Below are 17,448 nucleotides of genomic sequence, written 5' to 3'. Positions count from 1 at the left end.
AAAGAATAATGCCAAACAAAAATCATCCCAGTCCACATCCTCAGCTCTGCTGCTTATCCCGCAAACTTTCCATACAAGCGTGGCTCAGTTTTAAAAGAAAATAAAGAGACTTTCCAATGGTGTAACATTAATTACCAAGACATTTTGTTGCAACAAAGATATGATGGACCAAACACTCATTTCTTTTCTTTTCAAATACTTAAAACAGCTAATAAGAGCATAGAGTTCTTACCAATGGTGGGTCATGTGAACTTTCTGGTTGATGAAAAATCAGATGAGTTTCAGAGTTCTGGACCATCTGTAGGAGAACAAGAAGGAATTTAAATAGGCTGAATTTCCACCATTAGTCTGATTCACTTTCCTTTCATCATAATTGTAGGGCATTTTTTGTAAATTTTGCTTCCTCCATTTGGATTTAAATCAGATGTTAAGTAACCAAACAAAAGAGCCACAAGACCAATCCTTGAGACCTATTATCTTTCAACTTTTAGATGCAACCCTTCTCTAGCATACCTGAATCAAATGATTGGCTCTTCACCAGACCTCTGCAGAGCTGAATGACATGCAGATGAGAGAACTCATTTGACTTGGGTGTGTTGGAGGAAGAATGCTTCTAAAAGTTGCAAGATGGTAGATCTCGACAGCTAAACTTGGGAACGTGTCATTCATAATTATAAAATATGTTAAGAGCCCAGTTTTAAAGTGAAACTTTTGCCTTTAAGCTGCTTAAATTTCGGTAATGAAGATGACATTTCACTCAACATTCATCTCTTACTTGTCCTCTCATTCCTCTGTCCATCTGCCATCATGCGAGCTAGCTGCATCATCCTTCCATCAGACTGCATGACAAGACTGCATGCTGACCAGTTCAGACGCAGACGTGGTTGGACTTTCCCACCCTGGGGAAGACAACACAAGTCGTTCTGCAAAATCCTCATTAAGAAAATTGATTTCCAAACTTTCTGTTTTTCTATGAGGTACATGATCACTGGGACCAAACTTCCCAACTCCAAAAAAAAAAAAAAAAACTAACAAAAAAAACCAACAATAAAATGTTAGAATGAATCACAAGAATTGGCTTCTTGACTAAATGTGATCAGAGTCCCATAATCATAGTACCTCTCTCCTTTCTGCCCCAGAAAAAGGAAACAGTGTTAGAAACAACAGCACCCGCCTGACGGACACTCTGACTCCGGCTCTCCCCCAACTTCTGCCCACCGCTGCCCCTCGCGCCAACATATCCACCTCCCCTCTCTCTAAATTTCCCTCCGGCAGTGAACCACGTCATGGGCAGACTACTAAGGCGCCCACTATTGCACCTGAGAAGCCTCATAACCATGCGGGTAATTTCCATTTCCAACTTCTCAGTTTCTCTGCTCTAACAGGAGTTTCTGAGTCCATCTTTCAATATGTCTGCCTCATGTTCTCAAAGCCAGAACAGACCTGATAAATGTAATTGTCTCTAGTTTTAATTTAACAGGATATGGACCATCTCTGTATCTTAAACATGTCTGGCTTTTGCAGTGTTCAACCATTTTTTTCCCATACAGCTGTCGTCAAATCGCAAGACGGCTCATCGTTGCTGAGATCAGCTTTGGCCAATGAGAGGGCCAAAACTAACACCTGGGGTAATAATGACCTCACAGCCTTGTTTCTGTGCCTGTTGATCAGAGGTGGCCTTGCTCTGTCTGTCTGCTCTTTCTGTCCAGCTTCCAGGCAGCTTTCAGTGAATCTTTTTGTCCACAGGTCTGGCTGCTCGCTCCAAGAGCTGCACATCTCATCCAGCGTCTGCATGTACCGTGCAATCTTCCAGTCATGGCTGCATTGCTGCGAATCAGCAGCAGCTTCAGTGACTGTGGTTTTTCTCAAGATTGTGAGCGCTTAAATACCCATCATGATCCCATCATTATGTGTTTATTCCATGAATTAAACATCATCAGACTCAATGGTCCATCACTAACGTCGCTGCTCGGGGCTGCTGCTCGCTTGTCTGCCAGTGTAGATAAAGAGCACATCAGACTATAACACAGGCCCTGCAACTGTTTTTGATCTTTTAGGTCAAGGCAGCAAAAGAATTCTGAGCCCATTGCTGCCCTTGCAGCCCTACGGCCAAGGAGCTTCCATGGCGGTCGGATCCATGAGGCCTGCATCAAGAAACCCTCTCTTTCCCTCTAACGGCTTCAGACAGCCCCACCCTTCCTCTAGATCCTCCCCAACCTCAGGGATTCTTGGGGGTAAACCTCCTCCAAACTCTGATTTTCATTTTGGTTCCTCTGATGGAGAATTCAAGGCACTTCAGCCTTTTCAGAGGAAATTGTGCTTGGAGAGAATAGATAACAGTTTAAGCACAGCTGAAAACATGGCTTCATGGTTGGGTCGCATCAGCCGGTAGGAAACTAGAGGAATCCTGAAGTATTGTGACTCACATCTGAACATGTCACAGTTTTTTCTTTTGCGCAATTTTGTGTTGTCAAACTTTCTGTTGTTGAACTGTTGGCTGTTAAATGAACCTGTGAGCTGAACAACCAAACAAGTCTGCCAAAACTGTCATGGTTTAATTGAATTTTTAGAACTTCAGCATGTTGGGGGCATATTTGTACATGTTCTAACTAATTCATGGCAGAACAGAGTAAATTGGTTTGGAACCTCCAATGTCTCTACAGTTCTAAGGACTGTCTATAAAAGATAGATACATCCAAACCAACGTGACTTATTGTGATTTGGGCTCTCCTACCAGACAGGAAATGCAACAGATGGATCTAACAGAGAATCAAAGTAGAAAAATTATTTGTTTCAAGTCTCCCCCTATAGTTTTCCACATATAAATCAACAATCCAGAAATTACCTTCAATTGTGATATAATTTAACATTCACAACTCAAAAACCCCATCCCGTCCCATGCTCCTTTACTCCTTACACTTCTGATGTATCACCCAACACAGTTGTTTACAGTTATGTACATTAGCCATATTCACATTAGTGCCTGAGGTCTTATTATGTTCTACACAACAAACAGAGAGCTACCATTGGAAAACACAAGGGTAGTGTTGTGTGATATTGCTGGCATGTGGCCTTCAAAAGAAGAAGCTGCAATGTGTTTAAAGGCCACGAAGACTCACGTCTGCATTCTGTCTATGCTAATCTCCACAACAGTTGCCATGTTTGCTATTGACTGAAACTGGTTTCATCACTCAGAAGTAAGCTCTGAATGCCGCACGGCCCTAGATGTATTGCTGGACAACCAATGTAAATTATGTTATGAGGGCTGTGACATTTTACAACATTCAACATTTCTTATTTACATAGGAAAAGGGAGCATAAATGAGGCTGTATTCTGAGACAAATCACTTCCATGAATAATACCTCTTCAACAGATGACTTGGTTTTCTGCCCCTCGGCATACTACAATGCCTTTGGATGTGATTGGAATAATCAAACAACCATTCAGAGTATTAAAAGTGTGAGGATGCGTGAGAAGCATCAGCTAAAGTCCCAGAATATGTCTCTGATGGCAGCTGAAAGTCCTTGGTTTTCAAAATTCTGACCATGCATGACATATAGTTTGTCTCAAATCTAACAAAACTTTCCCAGATACCTGAGAAAACTGCGATCACGCATTACCGACTAGATCTGACTAAATGAAAATCTGGTTGCATCGCCGTGTAGAAGTTAACGCGCACTACTTCATGCTATCACAACTATGAACTCCATTTCAGGTTGCTATGGTTACATGCAGCTTGATTGGATTAGAATCAACAATGTCATTTTTCCCCTTCACATGCAGTTCCTGTCATGACCACTAGAGGTAGTAGATTCTTTAAAGGTAATGATTGCACATTGATACACAAAGTTTGCACATTTTAATGAGGACACAACCCTGTAGCTGAGGTTTATGAGCTTCATTACGATTATTAAGATAGGAATGCTTTCCTATCAGGTTGTGGTCTGTTATTGGGCATTTGCTGGGACTGAACGACAAAAAAACTGTAAACGTTCTGCTTTGGTTCAGATCAAAAAATCAACTGAAGGTGACAGGAAAAGGCCTTGTTTGGTTCTTCTTGTGTCAGGTTCAGTTTCCAGAAACAGCTTCCTTTTACGTCATAACACTCATTTTTCTCCCAACAGTAAACGGACAGCCACACCGGGGCATTTCCCTGCCCAAACCGGCTTTATGGTCCAGACCTCGACTGGGTAAAAACAGACCTTGTTTGTCCTTCTGTGTACCATCATTAACCCTTCAGTCGCTTTCGCAGCATCTTCATCTCCACTGCAGCTCCTGTTGGTGTTCTTGTCCACATTCATTGTGTTTATTAATACTTTTTATGTTCATCCTCTCATCCTACCATCACATCTATCTATCCATCTGTCCATCCAGCCATCAATTCATCCTTTCATTCATTCATTGTTTCCTTTGTCTACATTGTCTTGTTGTGTTACTGTCTCAAGGGGAGCTTTTGCAGAGCATCAGCAGTGCTTCTTTCTTTAATCAAGCGGCTGGTGGAGCTTGATTATTTGAGTTATTAGTCCATTAACAACAGTAACTGGGATCAGCCTGTGCTTCATGTGCTGATGGTGGTGGATATCTTGCTGTCTGGTTTCAGTTTGTACTTTGCCAGGCTCTGTGAGGTCTGCACGGATAAAGAATGTTTTCTCCAAAACTGTCAAACACTGTGGTATGTCTTCACCATGAGGGTGTGGATACAAATGTCAGCTGAGGTTTCAGTCCATCCAGGCTTCAACAAGGTTACAGCCTCTGCCCTCTTGTCTTAATTTTATCCCTTTTACGTCTCCATGGCCTATAAAATGTCTGTCAACATGTTTATATGTCAAGAAACATCCTATGACCCCTCCAAAGAACTAATGTAAATGATAATGATGGTAATCATGCTGTATTAGAAAGAATAAGGTTGGTTTGAGATATAAATAAGAGAATTTTCCAGTTAATCACTGATGACCTGTGGCCAAATTTAGTACCATTAGTTTTAACAAACAACAATTGCGATCTGCAGGTGTTTCCATTGAACAGTGTTTAGCACATTAGCCTCAGTTCTCGTAAAATTTCATTTGGGTGATGAGATTTTGCAAGAATTGTGGCTTATGCAAGGTAGCCGTAGCACTATTTTGGGGTTTTCTAGTTGCTGCAGAGAATTTGCCATGGCCTTTTGAAGCTTTTCTCCCTCATATTTTTTTAGTAACTCTGAAAGTCGCTGTTGTTTGTTTCACACCTTGCAATCTTTACCGGAAATGTTCTGGTCACGATCTCCCACGTCACGTCCGGGGACTCGTAAATGTGAAAAAAGTGTTTCCATTACACTTTTGCGATATATTTCTATATTGAAACATCTGAAAAAACACCTAATGGGAGCATAAAAACGTTTTAGCAATATTTCAGTCTTTTTTTTTTTTAATGTAGGTGTTCTCATTTGAATTTTTTATCACAATATTTAGTTTTTGCACATTTCCAGGTATGGCCTATTTCATTCAATAACGTTGCTTGGTGTAGTATTACAGTTTTGACACTTCGGGAGTTAATTCTATGCTGGAAAACCATGTCTCACCCTGTGCAATATTTTATGCACCAGTTAACAGCAGATCATGCTGTGCAAACATGCCTAAATTAAGGTAGTGTGGTCTGTGTTCTTTGATTACTTTAGATGGTGAATTATTTTACATTTATGCACGTTAGTAAAGCCCAGCGTGCACAGTACATTTGTTACAATTCAGTTGTTTAAAGTTGGGGTTATACCTTGAGGGCCCCATGCAAACTGAAAACCTGCTTTGCTCTGGCTGTGTACATTGTTGAGCCCTCCTGAGAATCTACCAACCCACACTACAGCATGGACCCCCATCAATTTACATGAACCCTATAGCAGGATCTGAGCTGTATATGTTTGTGTTGAGCCAGAATCAGAAGTAGATCCACGTGCTGAAAGATGAAAAATTAAATCCTGCATGCAGATTTGTAGCAGTCATGCTCAGTGTTTTGTGTTTCTTTGTCTTTCTGAGAGTTAACATCTGGAAACAGTCATTTCTGGATATTTTCACAGCAGCCTCTGGAGTCTGTGTTAAAAATGTAAAGCATTGGGAAGCTTGAAGAGCTCAAGAGTCCCTGTCAGGCTTCATTGTTGCGATGAAAACAAAGATGAGACCAGTTTTAATGGCATTGCCTCTCCGGCAGCAGTCCACAACTCACTGCTGGAGAGCAAGTCCAAACTTCCCGACGTAATTGGCCATTTGAGGCTGATTATAGAGGAACGGCTTCATGGTTGGTAACAATATGAATATCCAACCTGTGCCAAGTGCTTCAGCTGCATGGTTTGGTGGTGTATGCATCCTCTAATGAATCTTTGAAGGAACCAGGAAGGGAAATACTGGCTGCCAGCTTGAAAGCTTTGGCCCAAGTCTTCAGCACAGCCAGTGGAAAATACTTTCTTCTCGGAAAGAATGAGCTCCCCCGATTGTTAGCTTACTTTAGAGAACCTCAGTGTGCAGATCTTTGCGCTTTTTCCCGCCACATAAACTGAAGGAAGAGGCTGCTTCTGATTAGCTTGTGATGAAACTGAAGTCTGGATTGGACCGTTTGGTGTCAGTCTGATTTTCCTGAGCAAGGTTCAAATGCTTCAGCCTGGGCTTCTTGCTTGAATGTGAGCACAATAAGCTGCAGACATGTCGGCGTGTTTGGGATCGCCTCGTACGAACCCGAGCGGCATGGTGTGCATCTAGCAATTTTTATTAGAATATGGAAACAGCTTTTTTTTTCTTTTTCTTTTTTATTTTAGGACTGTTTGTGTGTTAAAATATGAATTCATACCAATATTTATTTGAATCAATCCTGTTCAGTACACAGTTTTAGTTTATGCCTCCAGGTTTTTGTTTACAAGACTTCTAATTTAATCCAAGAAAGCATGAGAGTTCTCAGAAGTGGGAATAAGTCAAGCAAACTGAATATTTTGATTGACTGTCATATTTACATTAAACTGATTGAAAGGAATGAAACTCTGTTGTTTCAAGTTTCCAGCTAAAATGTTGCAGGACTCCATCATCTTTCATGTTTCTGCTTTTGCATTTATTCCATTTAGTTCTGGAACCAATTCAATTCCCTGATTGTGAAGAATTTGGCTTCATCTTAACTGGAGGAGGAGGAGGAGGAGGAGGAGGAGGAGGAGGAGAGGGGGGTTTAATTCGCTGCAGATTCTGGAATTTAGCATGAAAAACACATGAGACCTTGTGGAATTACACAAGATTGTTTATGTTTTCAGGTTCATTTGGCATTTGGAAATAAGTTAGAAGTTCTACCCTGGGATAAAAAAGGAAGATTTTCCAGGAGATTAAGAAGCACCTGGGTAGAAACCAGATCCAAAGTGGCTGTTCAGGTGCAGCTTACTGCCTTGTTGAGACGGGGGGCTAAAATCCCACCTGACTCTGATTACAGCAGACATTTCTACCATGTTCCACATCAAAAAAAAAAAAAAAAAAAAAAGCGTTTCATACTGTTTCCATTAAACAGCCCTTTTCATAATGCTATATTCTAGTTTAATGTCTGTTGTCTTGTTGATCAGGATCTCCTGCCCGTCCATCCATCAACAAGAAGCCGAACCAGGTGGGAAAACCTGGAGAAACAGGTGAGAAGTCAGCAGAGAAATGGTCGATGAGAAATGGTCATTTTTGTGAATAATGTTTAAAGTTTAGGCTTTTTTTCAGATAAGGTGAACACCTTCAAACAAAATGACAAACTGCAGATCCTGAAAGACAAAATCCAGACAGTGACCGCCAAGCCAACCAAACAGGAGAGGAGAAAGACCACGACCGCTGCTCCAACCACTCCCGGTACCAGAATTCCTCCTACTCTTGTTATTATTAAACTGGAGATGGAAAATCTGGCTGCATTCAAGGATTTGTCTCTGCTAATAGAACTTGAACTTAATTTAGCTAAAATGAATGGTTTGTACATTGGCAAGCGAATATTAATTCTATTCTACTCTACAGTCATTTACCAGATGCTTTTATCCAAAGCGACTTACATATCTTTTATTATTTTATGCATTTTTCATCATAAATATGTAAATAGTATAAGTTATAAAAAGGGTCTGTTGGCTGCATGGTGCATGGCCAATCAAAGTAAAGCCCACCCCTTCTAAAGATTTGGCTCCTGTTGTGAGTTAGTTCTTCTCACACACAACAAAGATTCATCTCTTTGAGTCGGCTCATTGGTGAATGACACGTTGCTTGATGCCACAGTAACCCCATTTGCAGCTGAGGAGGATTTTCATGATTCCCACCAACTTATTTATTTTGTGGATTTTGTTTTTTTTGTCATTTTATGAGATCAGCGTTTTCTTTCAACTTTCAGCAACTCGACAGGAGTCCTGGGAAGAGTCGGACCTATTCAAGTCACACCCGACCTCTGACATCGACGCCATGGGGAAGAAACGTTACATCGGTAAGCTGCAATGGCCATTTTCACCCGATTATTAGCTGTGCAATGTTTAATGTGATGTTGACCAATGGACACCCATCTCTGCTCACAGCACCTCATGTCATCTACCAAACGGGCAAGAAGCCGGATGAGCCATGCTCCATTACTTCCTCCCTTAACTACTTCCCCAAAGATGATCCCGAAGAGACAAACGTGACGTCTGTCCCCAAGAATGCTCCGTCCAACCTCACCGTAGTGACAGTGGAGGGATGTCCATCCTTCATCATCCTGGACTGGCAGAAAACTGATAATGACACCACCGGTATAAAGATGCTGTGTTGTAACAATGTCCCATGACACATTTTCAGCAGCGCTGTCTCATGATCTGTCATCTTCTCCTCAGAGTACGAAGTCATTTCCACGGCTAAAAGCCCTGATGGAGAACAGGTTTCCATCCTGACCACCAACCAGACTCACACCGCTGTGGAGAACCTGATTCCTGAGAGCAGGTGAGACCAGCTGACTGTATGTTGGATCAAAAGGGCGTAAAGAGACAGAAAAGTCCCCGCCTTTATCTGTTCAGAACCATCAGATCTGCTGTTTTGAAGGGATTCACTCTGCTTTACTTTACTGTCCAATGCCTGGTTTTCCAAACCTTCGTGTCCCTGTTCATCATTCACCTCTGCATCAGTACGGTCCTACACAGGAAGTCCTCCATGGACACAGCTGGTCCACTAAACTGTCCCACCTGGATGAATTTTCTCATCTTTGGAATGTAGAACCAGACATCAGCTTTTCCCAAACGGCATCTGAAATGTGGACTTGTCTGTCTGAAAGACGTGTCCATTGTCTTTCTGTCCATCTGAGATGATCTGGTGTCCAGAGAATTCATGAGTATTCTTTCTTGTGTGTCCTCTAGTTTCAGGTTGTGATTCTGCATCCAGAGGTGGACTTTGTTGCGCGAAAATGGTTCTCTTGGTTCTCCTGAGTCCACATGTCTGTACTGATCATGGTGTTTTGATGGTTTCTCCTGTAGCGCTGCTGAGGGCTGGCAGATCCCGATCATCCAACATTTGTCCTTTCTACTCTGAGATTTCTCCAGACTTTCTTGATCGTTCCAAACATTCAGCTCTGTAGATGCTGAAAGACAGAAGTTCTTCATATCACATCAGTCATTGATATTTGTTGAACTTCTTGATGATTCTCTGATGGACATATTTTGGTGACTTATGACCCATCAACGCTCGAAAAGACTAAATCCTTGCTAAAGGCTCCTTTCATGCCAGTCACCAGTTAATCTGCATGTTGAAGAATCCTCCAGTAACATGTTCTCTGTCTTTAATTGACTTTATCTGTAAAAATGATGCTTCTAAATGAAATATCTTTCTGTTTCCCACAGATATGAATTCACAGTGAAGCCAAAGAATGAACATGGTGCAGGTCCTCCTAGCGAACCAGTTTCCTTCAACACAGAGTCTGGTATGGTAACATTTTACTTCTGTCCTCCTGGTCCACATCCTCTCTGTGGCTTTCAGACCATCAGCCAACAGCTCAGGAACTGTAAAATTTCCAGCTGTGCTTTCACCATATTACAATATAAAACCAAATCACCCGCTTAGATGAAGGAACTGATGGATGCAAGAACATCATTTATGTGATTGTTTTTGCTGATTCAGTTTTACTCTTTGCAGACTGTAAAACTGAATTAGTTACAGTTTGTTAGATTACAGATGCGACATTGTTCCTTATAAGATGGTTAGTTTATTTGTTATATGGTTAGAGCTTCAAACCAATGCAGTTAACACAGTGTTTTTTCACATAAAAATCTGTTAAACCTGCTGTTTCTCTTTCTGCAGCTGACCCTCGAGTGAGCGAGAATGTTTCAGGTAAATAAAACCTCACTGTTTCCATTTGAAGCATCATCACGAAGCAGAAGTTACAACTTTTTCTCTGTCCAGGAAAAGACGCCATCTGGACTCAGTTCCCTTTCAAGACAGACTCATACTCTGACTGCCACGGCAAGCAGTACGTGAAGAGGACCTGGTACCGCAAGTTTGTGGGTGTCCAGCTGTGCAACTCACTCAGGTACAAGATCTACCTGAGCGACTCGCTCAACGGTGAGTTCAGACAGCAGATCAATGGCCTGGATTCACAGCAATGTCGGTTCTGCTGCTCAGTTTTCTCCTTTTATTTCTACCCTGCAGGTAAATTCCACAATATTGGAGATCAAAGCGGCTTCGGAGAGGACCACTGTCAATTTGTGGATTCATTCCTTGATGGGCGAACGGGCCGGCAGCTCAGAGCCGACCAGCTTCCCTCCAGAACTGGTAAACACTCCCACACCTCCTTATGGTGTTATTATTCAGCTCTAGGATAAGAAACAGGAAGTTATTAATAATTGTGATCATCTCTAATAACTTACCTCATCCCAATATGCCGATTAACTGTGAAGTCTCCGATCTGGTCCAGGTTTCTTCAGAGCCCTTCGTCAGGAGCCCGTCCACTTTGGTCAGATTGGAGGACATTCCCACGTCAACTATGTCTCCTGGTATGAGTGTGGAACACCCATCCCCGGCAAATGGTAGACACAGCCTCTCAGCTGCTTTCGTAAAAACCCAAGAAGGGAAGGGTTGCCTCGGCTGGGATGGCGACGGCAGCAAGGGGTAGGGGTTAAAACCAGCTGGACCCCAACACCCCTCCACTTTATCGTGTTACCCAGTGCTGTAAAAACATATAGAGGACATACTCATCAGGGAAGCATATGGAGAGAGTGTTTTCAGATATAACAAACATGCCTCATCGCTACTATTTATCAAGCAACAAGGCTGCAGTGATGTTAGAACAGGACATTTGCTCAAAGTCATGTTAAATAAATTTTATTTTGTGTAAAATGATGGGAAGCTGGCTCCCTAGATTACTATTTTCATAACTTGTGAGATGTTATTTATCAATAGGTCTTTGATTACATTGCTTCATGAGGGCCACAGGCGAGACATCACAGGGTTTTTTTTGTAGGGGTGGGATTTGGTTTTCTTTTTAGGTATTTTTCTCTTCGTGCACCTCGATGTTGATGTTAAAAATACTGAAAATACGTAAATACAGCAAATCTGTGTTGGAAATGTTGGCTGACGTTTTCACATCAGGATCTTCTTCAACCTAACGTTGCGGATTAATCAGCAGATTATTTTCATTCATTTGTAAATATGTCATGTAACATTTATTTTTAAGAAAACAAAAGTGTCAAAAAAGGCTCATCGATTTTCCTAATCCATTAACGGATGAGTCGATGCAGCTTTACTATATAACATGCAGGAGTGTTTTGGTGCTTAAATCTGTGTTTTTAGGGATGTTTTTGCCCAAACTCAATAGTTACAGGACGACACATCAGATGTGTTGCTCCAATGCCAAGCTTCAGTGGAAGCTCCTATACACTTGCAATTTGCACAGCAGAAATGTATTTATATGTATATGTACGTTTGTTTTCAGTGGATTTTTACAGATGCATTTCTCTCACCACAGCTTCAAATCTGTATACACAATCTTCCTCTTCTGCTAATTTGTTTTGCTTCATGCTAAATCAGGATGGGATGCTAACAATGCAGCCTGCTAGCAAGGCATTAATAGCATTTTTTTATATGTCTATAAACATTTACAACAAAATGATATTGGATGACTTTTACAACTTAAGAGTAGAGGCTTCCAGAAGTTAACAATTCATAATAAAACTGACTCCTAAAGAGACAGGAACTGAAACGGCTTGTTTTTCAGGCTAATGTTCGATAAATAAGATGTCCTCAGTTTAAAATAACTAGTCTGAATTAGCACCGAAACGGCCTCTCTTCTTTATAAGAGCTTTACTTTTCCACCAAGCTAAAAGAAACGCAGTCCAGTAGTTCGAGCTCAATCATCTTGGAGGAAATGACGCAGGTATGACTCAGCTAAATTACAGTTCCTAGCTAACACGCTAATGCTTTCCAACACATCTCATATAATGCTTGCGGCTGCTGTTAATTTCCTGTCCTGTAAAAACTGTACTGTGGAGGGCGATGGAGTATGCTTTGAAGCGGTGCGTCGTGGTTTAATAATAAAGTGATGCAAGGTGTTTTCTCATGCCTCTATATGTTGTAGCACAGTCCTGCTGGAACGCTGCTTCCTGACCATAAAACAGTGTACTGTGTCTTTAAATTTCGGCTGCAGCCTTGACTGTACTCATGTATAGAGCCTTTATTATACAGCAGGGAGCATTTAAAATACAGAGGAGTGCTTTGTATGAAAATGAGAATGTATTGCTGGTGATGATTTTCTACATATGTTTGTTTCTGTCTTGATTTTTCAACAATAAAGAAGTTTTGATTCCTTTTTTAAAAAGAAATGTGTCTTTATTTGACCTTCTCTTTGCAAAGACTTCATCATTTTGCAGTATAAACACATTTGTGGTTGAACTGGAAGAATAAAAAGGGCTGCAGATATTTTCCAGAGCTTTTCTGACAGGTTTAATTTAATATATCAAAGGAGAACTGTAACCGTAATCATAGTTTCCATTGTGAAATATCTTTAGCAGTCCTCTTGAGAGAAAGCAGATTTATGAAAACAAGTCACTGAGTTCTAGTAAAAGAAGCCTACAACAGGTAACCTTACAGGCATAAACCACCTGATCCAAACATGCTCATTCATGTATGAAGCCAACAATGATGAGGAGCAACTCAGTCGTAAAACAGAATTATCCCTCTGAGAGCTCTGAACATGCACAGAGCAATGAACTGAGAAGAAATCTGATGCTTTTAATACTCTGTGAAAAGTAAGTAAACAGGGCTTGCCAAGGGAAAAGAAAGTCAAACAAAAAAGCAAAAATACTTTCAGACAACAAGTAGAAATTCTCTTTTTGGTTCTGATCGGATGTTTGTGAGCTTCACTGACAAAGTATCGTCCGGTTTTCATTAGTGTTCAACATTAGCAAGATATTTCTCAGCAAAGTGCCTCACAAGTGCAATCACTTAAGCTGTCATCATGTAAATCCGATATCCAACATGGTTCTTCATTCCTGCTGCCGGGTCAGATGAGTAACTTTCATCAATCACATGACTCAGTGGGGTTCACCAACAAGCTGATTCTTTTTACTGAATGAAAAGAGAGAATCCATTCAGCCAATCACATTCAAGCACACACCAAGATCATACCATTATGTGAAAAAAGTAGCATTTTTTGTGTTTTTGGTGAACATCTAAAACTTTAGAGAATATTTTTCTAGTGACAAAGTGGTAACATCTGTTACTAAACCTGTGCAAAATGCAATAAACAGAGAAGAAATTAGAATTTTCTGTTTTTCTCTTATTAGACAGGAGACAACACCAGATCACATGCTTATAGATGCCATTGATCACTTTCAAAAACTAAATAATTTCTAAACACCATTTGTTCCAAATTTCACTTTTAGTCTAAATTTATTCAACTTTCTGGTCTGAAGTCTGAAGGCCAGAATCCATTTATTTTGAAATAACGTTTTCCAGAACCTTAATGAAAGCTAATTTAGCATCCATATTGAGCCTGTCTCTTCTCTGAGACCTCTTTAGCCTGCAAAAGTCATGAGATGTCAACTGTTGTCTTCTGTCCTGTTCTATCTCTTTGATCTCCTCCCTTAATATGTCCTCTTGCATTTCTTTGATGAAGCAGCCATAATGCACAAAAAGGCCAATGTGTTGAAATACAGTAGCTAGGTTATGTGATATGGTCAAAGTGAGGCCAAGTAATAGGTTACATTTACTTGAGTAAGTTTTTGAAAGAAAAAAAGTCCTTCTAAGTAGGTTTGCTAACTTTTTACTTTTACTTGAGTAGATTTCTGTTACCACTGGGGGTTTCTAGGTTGATACTGGGTGGTGAACCTTGATCTCTGTTGCATTTCCACAAAATTTTTCTTCTTGAGGTATCTTTATCTGATGTGTCTTGATGTATCTGCCAAAAGCAAATCGATGCAACTGATCTAGAAAGTGGACCAGAAAATTTCCAAGACTTGGGCAAATATGAACAGAATATGTAGCTTACAGAGATTAAGAGCCTTCATCAGGTAAGTGTTTGACTTTTGTAGTGCTTCACTTTTAACATCCTTCTTCTGCAGCATTTGCAGAGAGAAGCTGCAGCAGGTGCAATCAAGTTAGATAGGATCAGGAAAAGGCTGTTCCAGGCCAGGCTCCAGGAAGGGAAAATAGCTCAGCTGGAGTTTGGTTGGTATTATAAAGCGAGCAGGTCAAGCTGGAAAACAAGTTGGAAACAAAGCTTGACCACATGTGAAGGCCATGTGATCTATTTACGAGCCTCGATGATGTTTACTGTGATGCTGGTCTGGTGATGGATGAACATGTGTGATGGATTCACCCCAAGAGAGAAGCTTCAGCCATGTCTCCTGTAGAGAAGAATTAAATCATCCAGAGATTCGTGAAGCTGTAAATGAAGTTTGCTACTTTATGAAACAGATAGAAAACGATGAGTAAAATCTTCCAGCACTGGGAATGTTGGGCCTGTTTTTTATGCCAAAATCTGACTTTAAAATGTCGTGAAGATCCAGCAGGAAGTTAGATTCAAGAGCTGGACAATGTCTTCTGCAGCAGGTTGCTTTCACCTCCCGATGTGGTTGAAATCTACAAAAAATCTGATGATTTTATATTTGTCCTCATCAGCCTCTCCAGACCACTTCTTCAGTGTTTCCTGATTCCAGGTTCCTGACATCAACTCTATGTGCAGAGTGGATCATCTATCCTCATATTACCCACACACTCCCAGAGTCCCAGCTTCGACCACATCCTGACTTAGAAACACCAGCAGCGATGTGATGGATTACATCATTTTCCAGCTCTGAAACCACAGGGTGTCTCCGTGGCAACCAGGGGCAGTGTTTTAGCCGGGAGGGAAACACTGACAGGTTCTTGACTCTGTGAGCAGGATAACCAGGATAAGCACAGCACAGCCAGCTCTGCTGTAATTTCAGCCTGCAGGAGAAATGCACCATTATGTAACAAAGCAGCTTTCCCACTGGGAACCAGACCGCTCCAGTTATGAGAAATGGGACAACTGGTTGGTGAGGTAATGACCAGCCATCAGCTGGCAGGGAGACAAAGCATTTAGGTCCTCATCAAATTCAATGAAGACGTTTTGGTAAATGGAAATATTTCCACGTCTCTGTTACAGTATTGATCCAGATTTCCAGCTTGGATCAATGTTAACAACTCATTGATTATTAAATCAAGTCATCTATGATTCCAGTTCCAAAGAAGGTTGTTACGCTGTGAAAAATGTCAATGAAAACAGAATTTGATTATTTCCAACACATATTTTCTTCCCAGTAGAAGATAAAAACAAAAAAAAAACCTTCAGACGATGAAACTGAAACATTTTATTATCTGATGGAAACTATTAATCTGATACAGCAACACATCAATAAACAACTGGAACAGGAGCAACAAACATCTGGAGGATCATTAAACAACTAATCAGGTGTCCTGGCAACAGGTCAATAACAAGGTTGGGTGTTACAGAGGCTTTTCAGAGAGGCAGAGTCTCTCAGAAGGATTATTGTTTCTGGAGATGCAAGATATGACCTGAAACTAAATGTTCTGAAATCGCCTCTAAATCACTTCATAAACATTCATAATGCCGCCATTCATAATGCCTAAGAAACAACAGTAGAATAATTTAGTTAATGGGAATGAGGCAAACTGAAACCACATCTGGCTGCGTGTTTTATTGCAGCTGTTATCTCTTTACATTTAGATAATTTGCTTTAAGGCAGGTGACATTGTCGCAGGAAAAGTTGAGGCAATCTGGCGTTAGAGACATCTATGTTGTAGAAAATGACATTTCACGTGGCCCTGCCACCTTTTGCAGCAAAGTGTTTTATATGCAATGCTATATGATGCGTCCCATTCTGTTTTCTATCTGAACATTCAGCTTTCATCTCTAAACTTATAAACTAGCTTGATGCTTACTTCCTCTGTCTCCACGCTTCTGCGTCCTGAAATTGGCGGCGAACCGCCAAGAACACATGACCCTTTAAAGCCCAACCACTAGGCAGAAAAGGTTTTTGCTTTTTGTTTTTTTTTCTAAAGTCTTTATTTGGCCGTTTGACAAAATCTGCTTCTGCTTTCCAACACGTATGTTCTTCCCAGTAGAAGATAAACACCATGATTACTGCTAGTAATCTTGTTTTCTGGTGTCCACCAGGGGGCAGGAGACCAGTATGGTGACCAACAGGGTTTTGAGTTAAGTTTCTAAAATAAAGGGATGCAAAATGTCTCAGAAACCATATATATCAAGCCGCTTGATATAGAGCAGGAATGATTCCAGACAACCTGAAGGAAAATGGTGTTGAACCAAGAATTAAATCAAGCTCACTTCAGGAAAACTGTTGTAAGTTAATGTTTTTCCTGTTTGCATCTAAATTAAACTGATTCTGTCTTTTCTTGAGCACCAACTCATCCGTCCAAACCTGTCAGGAGTTTGGACCACAAACACCCAGTACCTTCTGCAAAGGAGATGTTTGGGTTCGGGTTGCTGCTCACAGCCTCTGCACGTCTCTTAGTACTTTAAACGTGAGGATGATAGTGAGAGGAAGACACACTTATGTCATTGTGAACAAATCATCATTTCATTTAGGAAAGACTGAATCCCTTTCTATGGTTCAGGGTTTGAACTTGAGCAAGATCTGTTCATTTACACGCTCCTGAAGACTCCTGAAGTGCTACTGAATAGACCAGCAGTTCAGATCTCCGCCACCTCCAGTCCCAGTGACTTAAAAAAGAGGAACTTCCCCACCCAGCAGAGACTGGAGGGATGGAGTATTTAAAACTATCCAGATCCGACTGACCAGTATCCGCAAGCAGTTTCCAGTTGCATGCTAAGCACAGATGACCTCTCTCTCTTCAATGGTGTGGAGCTCCTGCTTTGGTCCCCTCACCAACGAAGAGCTTTCTCCAAGGGGGGGTCTGGCTCCCTGTGGTGGTAGGGAGTTGATGGCAATTCATCTGTTATACAGAGTGGCCACA

General features: G+C 41.0%; 1 protein-coding gene across 4 annotated transcripts in view; it reads left to right on the top strand.

The window, feature by feature from the left end:
- The window catches only part of abi3bpb (ABI family, member 3 (NESH) binding protein b), a 31,220-nt gene extending 18,453 nt beyond the window's left edge, over positions 1-12,767 (top strand). For 2 of the 4 annotated variants that reach the window (XM_079263744.1, XM_079263743.1), the window contains 11 exons: positions 4,126-4,191; positions 7,560-7,622; positions 7,702-7,827; positions 8,351-8,440; positions 8,529-8,738; positions 8,820-8,925; positions 9,816-9,895; positions 10,273-10,302; positions 10,375-10,533; positions 10,621-10,743; positions 10,886-12,767. In XM_079263744.1, the coding sequence (XP_079119870.1) occupies positions 4,126-4,191; positions 7,560-7,622; positions 7,702-7,827; positions 8,351-8,440; positions 8,529-8,738; positions 8,820-8,925; positions 9,816-9,895; positions 10,273-10,302; positions 10,375-10,533; positions 10,621-10,743; positions 10,886-11,001 (1,169 nt within the window). In that variant the 3' untranslated portion in view covers positions 11,002-12,767. Of the gene's footprint in view, positions 1-1,139; positions 1,344-1,550; positions 1,629-2,057; positions 2,235-4,125; positions 4,192-7,559; positions 7,623-7,701; positions 7,828-8,350; positions 8,441-8,528; positions 8,739-8,819; positions 8,926-9,815; positions 9,896-10,272; positions 10,303-10,374; positions 10,534-10,620; positions 10,744-10,885 lie in introns of all 4 variants that reach the window. The other 2 variants (XM_079263741.1, XM_079263742.1) reach the window with 2 other exon arrangements.
- The last annotated feature ends 4,681 nt before the right edge of the window (positions 12,768-17,448 follow it).

Source organism: Telmatherina bonti, assembly GCF_933228915.1.
Source record: "Telmatherina bonti genome assembly, chromosome: 24".
In the NCBI taxonomy this organism is placed as follows: Eukaryota; Metazoa; Chordata; class Actinopteri; order Atheriniformes; family Telmatherinidae; genus Telmatherina; species Telmatherina bonti.
The sequence above is the reverse complement of the archived record's forward strand: the minus strand, read 5'-3'. Positions and strand labels throughout refer to the sequence as shown.